This window comes from Nerophis ophidion, linkage group LG09, assembly GCF_033978795.1.
Source record: "Nerophis ophidion isolate RoL-2023_Sa linkage group LG09, RoL_Noph_v1.0, whole genome shotgun sequence".
NCBI classification, from domain to species: domain Eukaryota; kingdom Metazoa; phylum Chordata; class Actinopteri; order Syngnathiformes; family Syngnathidae; genus Nerophis; species Nerophis ophidion.
Window position 1 is genome coordinate 28,318,531 of NC_084619.1, and position 15,422 is coordinate 28,333,952.

The window sequence follows — 15,422 nt, forward strand, 5'->3', positions numbered from 1 at the left end:
AAAACAGTACACAGAAAAACACCAAACGGTGTCATGTGAAAGGTCATGACAGTTGACCTACTCTGAGACAAGAGCTATACTGATGCATGGTTGTTTATGGTTCGAATTCATATCCAACAATTGAGAGAACAACTTTTTTATTGTCAATATCAGCCACTGAGTTTCATCAGTGCCCCTGATTATCGGGGGTCTCACGGAAAAATTGAGGGTATGCAAATATGACGCTGTAAAGCACCATTCATATAAAACTCGTGGGCCTCACCAACATTATATTTTCACATTAAGGTACGGGCCGCAAAATAACTTCTAGCGCGCCGCAATTGGCCCGCAGGCCGCGTGTTTGAGGCCCCTGCTGTGGAACTTCTTTCTAGAGTCCAGCAGTGAAAACCGTCCTTCGTGGGGGTGGGAGGAGTCTCTACTGATTTTCTGAGCCCTGGTCAGGCAGCGTCTTTTTGCGGTTTCCTGGATAGAAGGAAGAGGAGTCCTGCTGATTTTTTCTGATGTATTACTTAATTGCAATGGTTTCACATAATTATATAATGTCTTGTCCTTCAACATTGCACCCACTTTTTTTTCAAAGAAATATACGGTAATTACAATGAATAACATCTATTAAAAAGATAACTAAAGATAAAAAATAAGTTAAGAGAAAAAAATAATTATATATAAATAAAAAGAAAACTACAATACGGTACAACAACAGCAACTCCGATTTCAGGTCTTATGCATACGTATATAGAACATTATATTCATCCCATATCATGATTATAATATAGGATGAATCTCTTCTTACATTATTTCATAATGTAAGAAGAGATGGCATGCTTACCTATATGTACGTACATAGTATGTATCATGTTAATATACTTCATATTGCTAAGTATTTGGTGAATTTGTGTTGTATGTATGATCAAAGGGGAACTACAATTTTGCCAATAATACACAATCATTATATAAGACAAGAACACGTATGTTTCTCTCTTTTTTTGCATTATATCCATATTTTGGACCGTAGATGTTGAAATCCCAAAATTTCTTGCAATTGCACTTTGAGAAATCCATCCATCCATCCATTTTCTACCGCTTATTCCCTTTCGGGGTCGCGGGGGGCGCTGGCGCCTATCTCAGCTACAATCTTTGAGAAATGTTGTTCTTAAACTGTTTGACTATTTGCTGACAGTTGTGGACAAAGGGGTGTACCTCGCCCCATCCTTTCTTGTGAAAGACTGAGCATTTATTGGGGAGCTGTTTTTATACCCAATCATGGCACCCACCTGTTCCCAATTAGCCCGCACACCTGTGGGATGTTCCAAATAAGTGTTTGATGAGCATTCCTCAACTTTATCAGTATTCATTGCCACCTTTCTCAACTTCTTTGTCACATGTTGTTGGCGTCATCTTTTAAAGTTAATGATTATTTACAAAAAAAATATGTGTATCAGTTTGAACATCAAATATGTTGTCTTTGTTGCATATTCAACTGAATATGGGTTGAAAATGATTTGCAAATCATTGTCTTCCGTTTATATTTACATCAAACGCAATTTCCCAACTCATATGGAAACAGAGTTTGTAATAAAACATCACTGACTGTACAATGTCTGCTGTCATTAGAATGCCGAGAGTTAGGATGTTGATATATTCACCTTTAAAAGAAAAATGACTCATAATGCTTGCGAAGAAAAAGAGGGTTGGAACCAAGCGCACACCAAGGGTCTTTTCGGGTCTTTCTCGCCATATTCGAGGCTATAGTAAATGTCAAAGTTGACCAACTAGTCGGATTATGTCCTTACCATTCTACTAAAAAGGTGAGAGGCATTATTTATCACCTTAAATAAACTTTCACGAGCATACCAGCCGATGATGTCAACATAGCCACACAAGCTAGTTAGCTTTGCCTGGTCAAAGCAGTGCTATAAATAGTTTGTCTGCGTTAACGCTTATAATAACAATTTCACTAATACTTGGTTAATAGTCAGGTCACAAATTGTAAATGGAGTTTTGTTGTCAGTTTTTGAATGGTTATTTAGAGGGATTTGTAGGTAGAACAGGTGACCTCCAATTTGCTCCATTGTAAGCATACTTTAATTTAAGGGTTTACAAGTTTATAAATTTTTGCTCATAATGATTGTGAGCGATATATGGTAAATGGGTTGTACTTTTATAGCGCTTTTCCACCTTTTTTAAGGAGCCCATAGCGCTTTGACACTATTTCCACATTCGCCCATTCACACACACATTCACACACTGATGGCGGGAGCTGCCATGCAAGGCGCTCACCAGGCCCCATCAGGGGCAAGGGTGAAGTGTGTTGCCCAAGGACACCACGGACGTGACTAGGATAGTAGAAGGTGGGGATTGAACCACTCTACCAACTTCGCCACGCCGTCCCCCATATTTCCATGGAAACAAAGGATAAAAGCTTTTGGGAAGATGGCGCTGATGATAGTGAAAGCTAAGAGATGAACAATGTCTCCCTCGTTCAAAATACGCAAAGTCACACTCAATCAGTTAGTTCTCAAATAAAAATTTGAGTTTTTGCCACATTTGAGAAAAATCCCTCAGAGTATTTTACTATTTCTTTAAAAATACAATCTGAGATCACAGTGCACTTGACCTTAAAAAAATATAATAATCATACAGTTTGTGCCCATTTTTGAGGACAATCTATCAAATAATTCTTGAGATATGGCATTAACAATGTGCGAAGTTACGACAAAATAACTAAAATATATATATATATATATATAAAAAAAAAAACAAGACCTGCTGTGACATCAAAACATTGTTTTGTTCATGTAAATATTGTTTTATACCATATTGTGTACATATTCTAAACTGTAATGCAGTTTTTGTTGTATTCCCATTTTTCGGCATTATTCAATATTTTAAATGTTGTCAGCCGTTTTTGGCCAAAATGTTTTTTATTTTAATTTATTTTTTACTTCCTCTTATAACACAGTGTCTACTGAATTTTTTTTAATGTATAAAACATTATTGTTAAGCAAAATATACCATGTTTAAGTTCAATTGTACAGGTTTCTATTCACTTATTTTAAAGCTTTTTTTTCATTTGTTTGGTAAATTTCATGGTTTAAATTCAAATTAAAGTATACCAATCCTAAAATACTTGTCTCAAATATTATATTAATTGTATTAATGTCAATTTGTCAGAGAGATTATGTTTCCAGAATGAATGTAAATACATTTACAAGAAAAAACAGCTGCATAAGATTTTTGTTTTTTTGTAGTTCTTATTTTTATACATTTATGGCACTAAAAAAAAACTGCCATGATATTTTGGCATTGTATTTGCAAAAATGCAAAAAAAAGAGTAGTTCTCAGACGTGGGAATGAAAATCACTTTCTAGCCACTTTTTCCTGGTTTATCTTATGGCCTATAACTGTTTAATAAATACAGTTTTGGTCAATTGACTTAGTTTTGAATTTCCTTCTCCGCATGAAAGTTTAAAATGAGTATATATTAATGCAATATGAACAAGAATGTTTTAATGTAGACACATAGAATCATCATATTGCTGTAATTATATGTATAAAGTGTTAATTCAAGGCTAGAGCAAAATATCGAGATATACATTGTGTATCGCGATATGGCCTAAAAATATCGAGAAATTAAAAAAAGGCCATATCACCCAGCCCTAAGTCAAATGCAGAGGGTAATATAGTCACAGACTTGGTGTGTGTGTGTGACTATGAGTGGTACTTTAACTTTAATAACACAATTTTTCTTCTGTGCAATTTCGTACCAAATCACACGAATTAGCCAACTCACACGTACTGAGAAAATAAAGCGATTTATATTCATCTAAATGCATTATGGTGATGTTCGAGATATTAAAACGAGTTACAAATTGTAACAGCACATAGACGTATTAGCCAAACATGCACAGCAAAAAAAAAAAAAAAAAAACTTAAACTGTTGACATGGAGGTCCTCAAAGCACGTTTTGAAATTGTTGACATTTTTAAAATACTTACAATAGGCACATTTCCAAAAAATGTGCAGTTTAAGAATCAGATTATCTGAGTAATAGAGGCAGAAAAATATTAACTTTTGCTTCTTCCTGCTCCTTTTCAGACACACTTCTTGTTTATTTGATTCCATTTAATATTTTTTAATATGTCTATTGTCTTTTGCTGCTGAAAATACTGCATTAGAGATGATTTTATTGTTTAAACTGTCTAGATCATGGGTGTCAAACTCTGGCCCGCCGTGTACTTTCATTTGGCCCTTGAGGCAATATCAAATTAACATTAGAGCTGGCCCGCCGCTTTAACCCCACATTCACCGCTAATACTCATACTCGTCAACCCTCCCGATTTTCCCGGGAGACTTTCGAAGTTCAGTGCCCCACCCGCATTTCTCCCGATTTCCCACCGGACAACAATGTTGGGGGTGGGCCCTAAAAACACTGCCTTTAAAGTTCTCTACAATCTGTCGTCACATCCGCTTTTACTCCATACAAAATGCGTGCTGGCCCAGTCACAAAATATATGCAATTTATACACACAAACAGTGAATGCAAAGCATACTTGGTCAACAGCCATACAGGTCACACTGAGGGTGGCCCTATAAACAACTTCAACACTGTTACAAATATGCGCCACACTGTGAACCCACACCAAACAAGAATGACAAACAGTTTGGGAGAACATCCACACCGTAACACAACAGAACAAATACCCAGAACCACTTGCGGCACTAACTCTTCTGGGACGCTACAATATACACCCCCGTTACCACCAAACCCCGCCGCCGAAAAGAGGCATTCACTTTTTTTTTTTTTTATTTGATATGCCCTTGATATTTTTTAATTATTATTATTTGAAACTTGATTTTGCATGTCACTATAAAGTTATATAAGCCTTGCTTGTTCAATATTCAATGCAAAACTTGTTTGGGTCCCTATTAAAAGGTTATTTTCTTCAACCTTGGCCCACGGCTTTGTTCGGTTTTAAAACTTTGGCCCACTCTGTATTTGAGTTCGACACCCCTGGTCTAGATGGTTTGTTTTGTTCGAAATTGGTGAACTGAACTGATAGTATTGACCTACTGTACATTCTTTTATAAACTGTTGTTTTTATGATTGATTGTATTCTAAACAATCTTTTGCATATGACCTACTATTTGTGTCAATGTTATCTCTAATACTCAATGTGAATGGTGAATGAGTCTCTTTTGGAAGCAAATGAAACAAACCTGGACAAACTCTGTAGGACATTGTGTAAGCATTGAAATATTGAAGACACGGATTAAAATTAAATGTGTTTTTACAAGCCGAGGAAATGTTATCTATTTTGTCCAAAATAATAGTCCAAAAAAATAAGCAATACAATCACTTTTTATCCATAAAAAGTTAACAGCTATAAAAACAAATACATTAATAAAAGTGTAAACATTGGTTATTGACAAATAAGCAATGCATTTTGGCTAATTGTTGTGTATTACAGGCCAATTATATTAAATCAATGAAACCCATTAAAAATCAAAATTTGCCCAAGGTAGGATTCATTTGGGCTTTACTCTAGAATTGCATAAAGTGAGATGTGCTGTCTCATTTTAAGGACTGGCAGTTAATTCCCTAAAACATCTTTGTCTGGCAGGTTCATCTGTGGCCAAGCTACAGGCGCACGACCCCGAGGAGGAACCCCTCATGTATGGGGTTTCTGGAGAGGAGGCCATGCGGTATTTTTCTGTGAACAAAGATACTGGGGTTGTGTGGCTTCGACAGCAGCTTGATCGTGAGGTAAGCTCACTTTTTGAGCATACTTACAACTGGGTGAATGTACCACAGTTTTGCAACTTTGGAAAGTTGCTTCGATTCAACCTGCAAGTTTTGTCTTTATGGAAATTGCTTCCCCGATGTTAAGACAAATGTGGGGAAAAAAAAACATATTTCTCAGAATTTTATTTAAGTTTCAACAAAATATTGAAGTCAAAATTATGAATTATTATGAACAATTTGGAGCTTGTATATTGTATATTTTTGTATTCTGCAAAAAGTCTTACATTGTTGTAAAAACAGTACAGCGACACTTGATTTTAATTCTGCTTTTCTGTATTACTAGGAAAGTATGTGATGTTTATTGTACATGTTTTCATCAGACCAAGTCAGAGATGCAAGTTGAATTCTACGTGAGTGACATTCAAGAGGTAAAGGACACATTTAGACCTCCTTTCATTTTTCTCTCTCTTATTACATCTGTTGTGACTCTTTAATTATGTAAGCTAACTCTGAAAGCTATCTTGTATTATGTAATTAATTGTTGATACATAATGGTTTATAACTCCTCTATACATGTATTAGGTCCATATTGAAAGTATGTCATTCCTAAGACCACATACTGCACTGTACTCAATATCTACAGTAAACTGAAGGCATCCTTTTTCTCTCATCTCCATTCTACATGGAGTAATGGGTCAAATGCAGAGAATAATTTTGCCACACCTAGTGTGTGTGTGACAATCATTGGTACTTTAACTTATTAACTTAATAAATAAATGGGTACAATAACAATAATGTATGGTATTCATATTCATTTGTAGACCTTTAACATGATATAGTTTATCAAGTATATAATATAAATCAATACAATCAAATAGCATGCTAGGTGGGTGTGCATTTTGTAACAATAGGAGCAGTTATTCTTGTGTACAAACCCCGTTTCCATATCAGTTGGGAAATTGTGTTCGATGTAAATATAAACGGAATACAATTAATTGCAAATCCTTTTCAACCCATGTTCAGTTGATCGCACTAATACACCCCCATACCATCACAAATGCTGGCTTTTGAACTTTGCTCCTAAAACAATCCGGATGGTTAATTTCCTCTTTGTACCAAAGGACACCACGTCTACAGTTTCCAAATATAATTTGAAATGTGGACTCGTCAGACCACAAAACACTTTTCCACTTTGCATCAGTCCATCTTAGATCAGCTCAGGCCTAGCGAAGCCGGCGGCGTTGCTGGGTGTTGTTGATAAATGGCTTTCGCTTTGCATAGTAGAGTTTTAGCTTGCACTTACAGATGTAGCGACCAACTGTAGTTACTGACAGTGGTTTTATGAAGTGTTCCTGAGCCCATGTGGTGATATCCTTTACACACTGATGTCAGTTTTGGATGCAGTACCACCTGAGGGAGAAAATGTCCGTAATATCATCGCTTACGTGCAGTGATTTCTCCAGATTCTATGAACCTTTTGATGATTTTACGGACCGTAGATGGTAAAATCCCCAAAATTCTTTGCAATAGCTAGTTGAGAATCTAAACTTTTCGACAATTTGCTTACAAATTGATGACCCTCGCCCCATACTTGTTTGTGAATGACTTAGCATTTCATGGAAGCTGATTTTATACCCAATCATGGCAGCCACCTGTTCCCCATTAGCCTGCACACCTGTGGGATGTTCCAAATAAGTGTTTGATAAACATTCCTTAACTTTATCAGTATTTATTGCCACCTTTCCCAACCTCTTGGTCACCTATTGCTGGCATCAAATTCTAAAGTTAATGATTATTTGCAAAAAAAAAAAAATGTTGATCAGTTTTAACATCAAATATGTTGTCTTTGTAGCATATTCAACTGAATATGGGTTGAAAATGATTTGCAAATCATTGTATTCCGTTTATATTTACATCTAACACAATTACCCCCTCTCATATGGAAACATGGTTTGTATCTTGCACACAGACTTATTTGATTGACGGACCGGAAGCCAATATTGACAGCTATTGAAGTATACATCTGTGTTGTGGGTGTGGTATATAAAAAAAACTAAACAAACTATGATTATTTAATATTTTCACTTTTTTTAATGGATTAATAATGGCCTGGGGATTACTGGATCGCACAAAGGACGGTAGCTGGATAAAATTAATTACTGATAGCAGTAGCTTTAGTCCAGAATCATAACAGTGTTCCTGGATTGACCCAATTAGGAACCGATACAAAAGAAATACCAGCACACGGTATACCTCCCTTGCCAAGACAAAACAAAATGCACATGACACAGCCCCAAAGCCAAAAGCGGTCGACTCAGCCATCGAAAAAGGACAGAGAAGTTGCACTGAACGGAAAACCGCCACCGCCAACAGGCCCCAAAAAGACGGCCCGCTGGGCGCCGAAAGATGGTATTTGCCCAGAAGCGACTAGCCTCGAAACAAAAGTGAAAAAAAAAAAAAAGTGAAAAAAAAACAAAGCAGCGAAAATGCAGAATGACGCACCTCCGACACAGAAAAACACAAACCTTACGGGCCCAGCAGGGCACATCAGGAGGAGGACGAAGACAGCGCTCAATTACTTTTCCGGTAGGGTACTGAAAGACGTTTTTACAGGCATTCTCTTTTGATAAATTTGCAAATGAACACAAAGGCCTCTGTAAATACAATAAAAGTACATTTGTGACTTATAGATGGTCAATATAAGAAGTGTTCCTGTGCAAAAAAACATAAATGCCATTCCGCCAATTTTGAGCTGTGAGTGCCACTTTACATTACACCATTCTCTACAAGGAGGTTCAAACAAATGTTCTACAAAAGCCACTTATCTTTTGCATTTGACTGTTAAATATTCCGTTTTTACTTTAGAAACCGACAAGCAAACAGCTCACTTTGCAGCACAAACAGACAAATCCTTAAGGACAATTCAGTGCATCAAAATGTTTGCTGGCATCGTGTCTGTTTTGCTGTGATTGTAACAAAATTAAAGCATCAACAATGAGTAACTTTAATGAAATCAGTAATGTGTAGTGCCCTGATAAATCCGAGCGTTGGGTGAGCAAGACAGGTCGACACTGTGGTCGGAAAAATCCTGTCTATGGACTGTGTGCATAATGTACAGGATACGTGTGTAGCCATTACCCTCTAATGACGAACTGAATTGTCTGTTTACTGTGCTGTTGTTGTCTTATGATGCAACTGTTAATGTAATGATGTCATGATGCAGCGGTCAATGTAAATCCCTAACCCCCCTGTCCAGGGATCACACAATAAAGGTGCTTGTTTGGATGAAATTAATTCAGTGATGGAATATACATTCCTCTGAAAAAAATTCTCTGTTTTCACAAATTCTTAGGACCAGGCTGGCACCAATTAGGATTAGTCTGTTTTTCGAAAGAAAAAAATGTCCGGAGTTATCTGTTTTTGCTAGCAAATTTGGACACATATTTCAAAATTCAATATTAGTAATAAAGGTGCATTTTTCAAATTAAGTCTATCATTTTGGTTGTTAGTAATGACTCATAGCTGTGCTCTAAAATCCGTAAATTACATTATGTATAGCTCATTAAGTTCAAAATTAAAGTAAGGCATACTTTCAAACTATATTAGTACATGCTATATTATATTCAAATTAATTGGTTTAACATATTTTGGCAATTTTTTGGATTTAGGGTCTTTTACTGTGATAGGAAGTGCTTTACCTGTTTTCTCCCCTAGGTGGTGAAAGACACGGTCAACATTCAGATTGGCGACGTGAACGACAATGCACCAATCTTCCATGGGCAGCCCTACACTGTCCACATCCCAGAGGTAAGGGAATTACTTACTGCATCTCCAGAATGGTGATGCTTAAATCTTAGGTTGGCAATAAACTTTTGTTGAACAGGCCCGCCCTTTCCGTTGCAAAAGATTTTAAAGAAAATGACAAATCCTCCCATAAAAACTGTAATTAGAATGTGCATGGGAACTGAGGACACGTCACTAAGGAACAGTGAAAGTAAAAAATACATTATAAGAAAACGTTTTAATGATTTTTTTCCTTGTGTGAATTTAGCATGATTTTGAGAGTTTTCTTCCAGATGTTTAGAGAGACTCTACCGTTTACTTATAGGAAGGACAGCTATTCACTGGTGAAAGACCTCAATCTCTTTTCTTCTCACACTTTCTTGTGCTCGTCTGTCCTCTTGCTGGATCTGGAACTTACTTCTTTCCATCCATCCCTCTTCTCTTTGCCCTCTCGCTCTATAATCCATGAGATGAAGTAATTGCCAGAGTGGAGTGGAGGACTTCAAATGGGGGCTAAATCCACAAACACACACCCAAGCTCAAACACACACATACACACACACCTATTTCGTGTTGTGTTTATATTGAATCATCACCGTTTTCGGAGTCTTCACTAAATCTTCAAAGCCACTTGTTTTTTCTCTCGCGAATCCATAAAGCCAAGCAAATCAGGAGAAGAAAGTAAGAACTATTTAGAGGAGGCCACCAGCTAATAGTGTTCTCTCCTCGCTTCCCAGTTCGACATATATTACAAATCCTAACATATTTGTCCATGTATCTTGTCTATTAGTGCACTCTGAGTTCAATCTTGGGTGTTACACTAACAATACAGAGGGCAGTTTACATTGAATTGTCCACTTATAGAAAGATTTTCACCTTCTGTGTACACTTTTTTCCAACTTAAGTGTTTGCCCACCTTTTTTATGACCTTTTTACAAAGTGTATACGGCATGTGAGGAAACAGGCTGTGACATCACTCCATAATTATGTGGTTTACTCTGATAACTGAATACCCATCCATCCATCCATTTTCTACCGCTTATTCCCTTGTGGGGTCGCGGGGGGCGCTGGCGCCTATCTCAGCTACAATCGGGCGGAAGGCGGGGTACACCCTGGACAAGTCGCCACCTCATCGCAGGGCCAACACAGATAGACAGACAACATTCACACCCACATTCACACACTAGGGCCAATTTAGTGTTGCCAATCAACCTATCCCCAGGTGCATGTCTTTGGAAGTGGGAGGAAGCCGGAGTACCCGGAGGGAACCCACGCATTCACGGGGAGAACATGCAAACTCAACACAGAAAGATCCCGAGCCTGGATTTGAACCCAGGACTGCAGGACCTTCGTATTGTGAGGCAGACGCACTAACCCCTCTGCCACCGTGAAGCCCTAACTGAATACCATTAGGGTATAATAAAGTCAAGGCAAAGCAACACAAGTGTATTTAAAATGCTAAATTTGTACGCAAGGCAATTCGAAGTGCTTTACAAAAAATGTAAAAGTACAATTAAAAATTATATATTCATAAAAATAATCAAAAGTCAACACAATAAAACCAACATAAAACAATTTACAACAAATTAAAATCAAATAGTATAGATGAAATAGCTTTCCCGGTAAGGTTTATTCAGGTGTACTGGAGAGGAGGCTACGCCGGGTAGTCGAACCTCGGATTCAGGAGGAACAGTGTGGTTTTCGTCCTGGTCGTGGAACTGTGGACCAGCTCTATACTCTCGGCAGGGTTCTTAAGGGTGCATGGGAGTTTGCCCAACCAGTCTACATGTGCTTTGTGGACTTGGAGAAGGCATTCGACCGTGTCCCTCAGGAAGTCCTGTGGGGAGTGCTCATGGCGGTCCGCTCCCTGCATGATCAGTGTCAGAGCTTGGTCCACATTGCTGGCAGTAAGTCGGACACGTTTCCAGTGAGGGTTGGACTACGCCAAGGCTGTCCTTTGTCACCGATTCTGTTCATAACTTTTATGGACAGAATTTCTAGGCGCAGTCAAGGCGTTGAGGGGTTCCGGTTTGGTGGCCGCGGGATTAGGTCTCTGCTTTTTGCAGATGGTGTGGTCCTGATGGCTTCATCTGGCCGGGATCTTCAGCTCTCACTGGATCGGTTCGCAGCCGAGTGTGAAGCGACCGGAGTGAGAATCAGCACCTCCAAGTCCGAGTCCATGGTTCTCGCCCGGAAAAGGGTGGAGTGCCATCTCCGAGACCCTGCTCCAAGTGGAGGAGTTTAAGTACCTAGGAGTCTTGTTCATGAGTGAGGGAAGAGTGGATCGTGAGATCGACAGGCGGATGGGTGCGGCGTCTTCAGTAATGTGGACGTTGTATCGATCCGTTGTGGTGAAGAAGGAGCTGAGCCGGAAGGCTAAGCTCTCAATTTACCGGTCGATCTACGTTCCCATCCTCACCTATGGTCATGAGCTTTGGGTCATGACCGAAAGGATAAAATCACCGATGCAAGCGGTCGAAATGAGTTTCCTCCGCCGGGTGGCGGGGCTCTCCCTTAGAGATAGGGTGAGAAGCTCTGCCATCCGGGAGGAGCTCAAAGTAGAACCGCTGCTCCTCCACATCGAGAGGAGAAAGATAAGGTGGCTCGGGCATCTGGTCAGGATGCCACCGGAACGCCTCCCTAGGGAGGTGTTTAGGGCACGTCCAACCGGTAGGAGGCCACGGGGAAGACCCAGGACACGTTGGGAAGACTATGTCTCCCGGCTGGCCTGGGAACGCCTCTGGATACCCCGGGAAGAGCTAGACGAAGTGGCTGGGGAGAGGGAAGTCTGGGCTTCCTAACTTTGGCTGCTTCCCCCGCGACCCGACCTCGGATAAGCGTAAGATGATGGATGGATGGATGAATAGAAATACTTTCAGTTGCCATATGCACAAATGCACAAAATATACGATGTGCAGTAATGTGGCCAAAAATGGTACTGCAATCATGGTCAAAACTCTGCAGTCCCCCTCCCACTCTCCATGACTGAGGTTACCAGATACGCAGCCAAATCTGGATCCTACTGTAGGTTTCTCTTGTTTATGCTTCTTGCAAGATGGTTTACTAAGTAATTATGCAACAATTTTTCTATTGTCATTTAGCCAAATGTATTTGTAAAGTTACGCAGCAATATTTTAGTCAGGAGTTGGTACAGATTGTTGGTATTACCCTGCTAAAATGTGTAGTTTGACCGCATGGACCACCATCCAAATATATTATATATAATATATTATATATCTCATACGCTTACTTTGATGGCAATAAATTACCGCCACATTTTGTTCAGCATAACTCCATGTTGCATCCAACTTGACGCACTGCATTCTCTACCATTTACACACGTCACCATCTTTCATGAAAGAGTTAGATTCTATGACCCAACCCACGTAAAACCACATTATGCATAAATCATATAGGGTACTACCATGCCAAAACACAAAGTAAAAAATCATTACATGTAATGCATTATATTGTGCCAAAAAAAAATTTAACTCATCTGTACCTGATGCAGTTACAGAATCCACAATTACCCTTGCTAATGTTACAACCCATTTCCTCAGCATATCAGTTTGAGTATACAGATACAAGGACATAACTTCAATCAATCAATCAATCAATTTTATTCACAATACCATATTACAAAATACAACAGTAGTGAATATCCATTTAAGGATGGTGGTAAGTGAAAGGGTCCCTCATATAAACTAGAAGACGCTTTTGGCAGGGGGCCCAGAGGTCAGTATATGCATGGAATGCTGAGACATGGTGGCAAGCACAAAAACGCGATATGACAAACACAAAATAGGAGCACAAAGCAAGCATACACATACTGTACCTACATACATTTAACCAAGCACAACCCAACAGTTGTCTACCCCGAAGCCACATTTGACAATGCTAATCCTTTAAAGGAGCACTGGTCATTCACAAAAGGCCTTAGAGATAGGTGGTTGATAGTTATGAGTTCAGTTTCTTTTTTAAATTGGAGAATGAATACTACATCCCGAGGCTCTCATAAAGACGGTTCCAGATCTTTGGTACCCTGCATACAACACTTGGAGCAGTACAAGTCAGTAGACGATGGTTACCTGACATCATGTCAAAGTTACGAGTGTTGTGGGCATGCTGGGGACGGTATAGATAGGAACCAAGCTGCAGAACCTGAGACTCAGCCTGTGAATGACTTCATAGGTTCGACAAGCATTGTGATAAATTTTGAACTCTGTCAGTTTTAGGAGATGATTATTATGGAATAGATGTCGAGTGGGGGCATTATGTTAGGTAATGTTCAGGGGTGGACCCCCGGATGCAGAGAATGAAGGCAAGGTAGTAGTACAAAATGAAAATATTTAACTAGCCCAAAATGGTAACAAAGGGTGATGGGGCAAAAATACACACCATGGGTATTTAACAAAAGGTCGTATCTTGAGTGGTCGGCGGAAAAAAGGCCAGGAAGCACTAAGCACAGCAAAAAGAGTCCTCTTAAAACAAGGTGGCTAGAAAACAAAACACAAGGAGGTCAAGGTTAACAAGAATATGACCTTGAAGAATACAACCTCAAGGTTGTTTTCTTGGTGAAAATCAAAAAATGTTTACCCGGGAGATTTCTGATAGAGACATTAAAATTGGAAATCTACCGGACTTCTCCGAGCGGTCGGCAAGTATGCGGCTGAGCCACATCAGAATGGTCAAAGAGCCGCATGCGGCTCCGGAGCCGCAGGTTGCCGACCCCTGGGCTATGAGGAAAGCAGTCCGAGTAATGCCTGGGTGGCAGGGGATCTTGGAGTTGTGGGCCCAGTTCAAGACCTCCGGACGGAGTCCTGGAATGACAAATAAACGCCCCTGAGGACAGTTCTTAGGAGATGAAACATTCTTGAGACCCTCTGTCACGCGACCCTTGATGTCCCACTGTAGTGCTACCAGCACTTGTAATGGAGGGATGATGGTCTCGGTCTTGGCCTCCTCCTCGGGGGAGGTGTACATCCTAGACAATGCGTCAGGCTTACCGTTCCGGGAGCGGGGCCGGAAGATCATGGTAAAATTGAACCTGGCGAAAAATAACGCCCACCTAGCTTGCCTTTGGTTTAGCTGTTGAGCAGTGTGGATGTATGCCGGATTCTTGTGGTCCGTGAACACAGCAAATGGAGTCTCTGAGCCCTCCAGCTAGTGCCTCCATTCCTGCAGCGCTAAGACAACAGTGAGTAGTTATCTATTACCAATGTCGTAGTTGCGTTCAGCAGGAGTCAGGCGGCGTGAGAAGAAGGCACAGGGGTGCAGCATCTGGTCGGAGGTAGAGCACTGGGAAAGAACAGCTCCCACGCCGTAGTTGGAAACATCAACCTCGACAAAAAAATGAGTGGACACGTCAGGGTGGATAAGGACAGGGGCCGAAGTAAACAACATCTTAAGTTTATCAAAGGACTTCTGTGTCTCTGAGGTCCACGAAAAGGGGAGCTTAGTGGATGTAATCTTGGTTAGTGGTTCAGCTACCTGACTAAAATTACAGATAAAACAACGGTAAAAATTAGCAAAACCTAAAAATCTTTGGAGGTGTTTTCTAGTGGTGGGTGTGGACCAATCGATCACCGATTTGATCCTCGCAGAATCTGCTGGGAGTTGACCTTTCTCCACAATAAACCCCAAGAACGGAACAGATTCAGTGTGAAAGACGCATTTTTCAGCCTTGACAAAAAGTTTATTCTCGAGAAAACGTTGGAAAACTAAGCGAACATGCTAGACGTGAAGTCCGGGAGAGGGAGAGAAAATTAGGATATCGTCCAAGTAAACGACCACAAATCGATCGAGCATGTCGCGTAGAACTTCATTAATGAGGATTTGAAAAACAGCCGGCGCATTGGTGAGGCCAAAAGGCATGACCAGGTATTCAAAATGT

General features: G+C 39.8%; 1 protein-coding gene across 3 annotated transcripts in view; it reads left to right on the forward strand.

Annotated features, from left to right (window-relative positions):
• Positions 1-15,422, forward strand: part of cdh23 (cadherin-related 23) — a 619,519-nt gene that overhangs the window by 136,173 nt on the left and 467,924 nt on the right. For all 3 annotated transcript variants that reach the window (XM_061910729.1, XM_061910730.1, XM_061910731.1), the window contains exons 4-6: positions 5,625-5,767; positions 6,127-6,174; positions 9,461-9,553. In XM_061910729.1, coding sequence (XP_061766713.1) covers positions 5,625-5,767; positions 6,127-6,174; positions 9,461-9,553 — 284 coding nt within the window. The remainder of the gene's footprint in view (positions 1-5,624; positions 5,768-6,126; positions 6,175-9,460; positions 9,554-15,422) is intronic.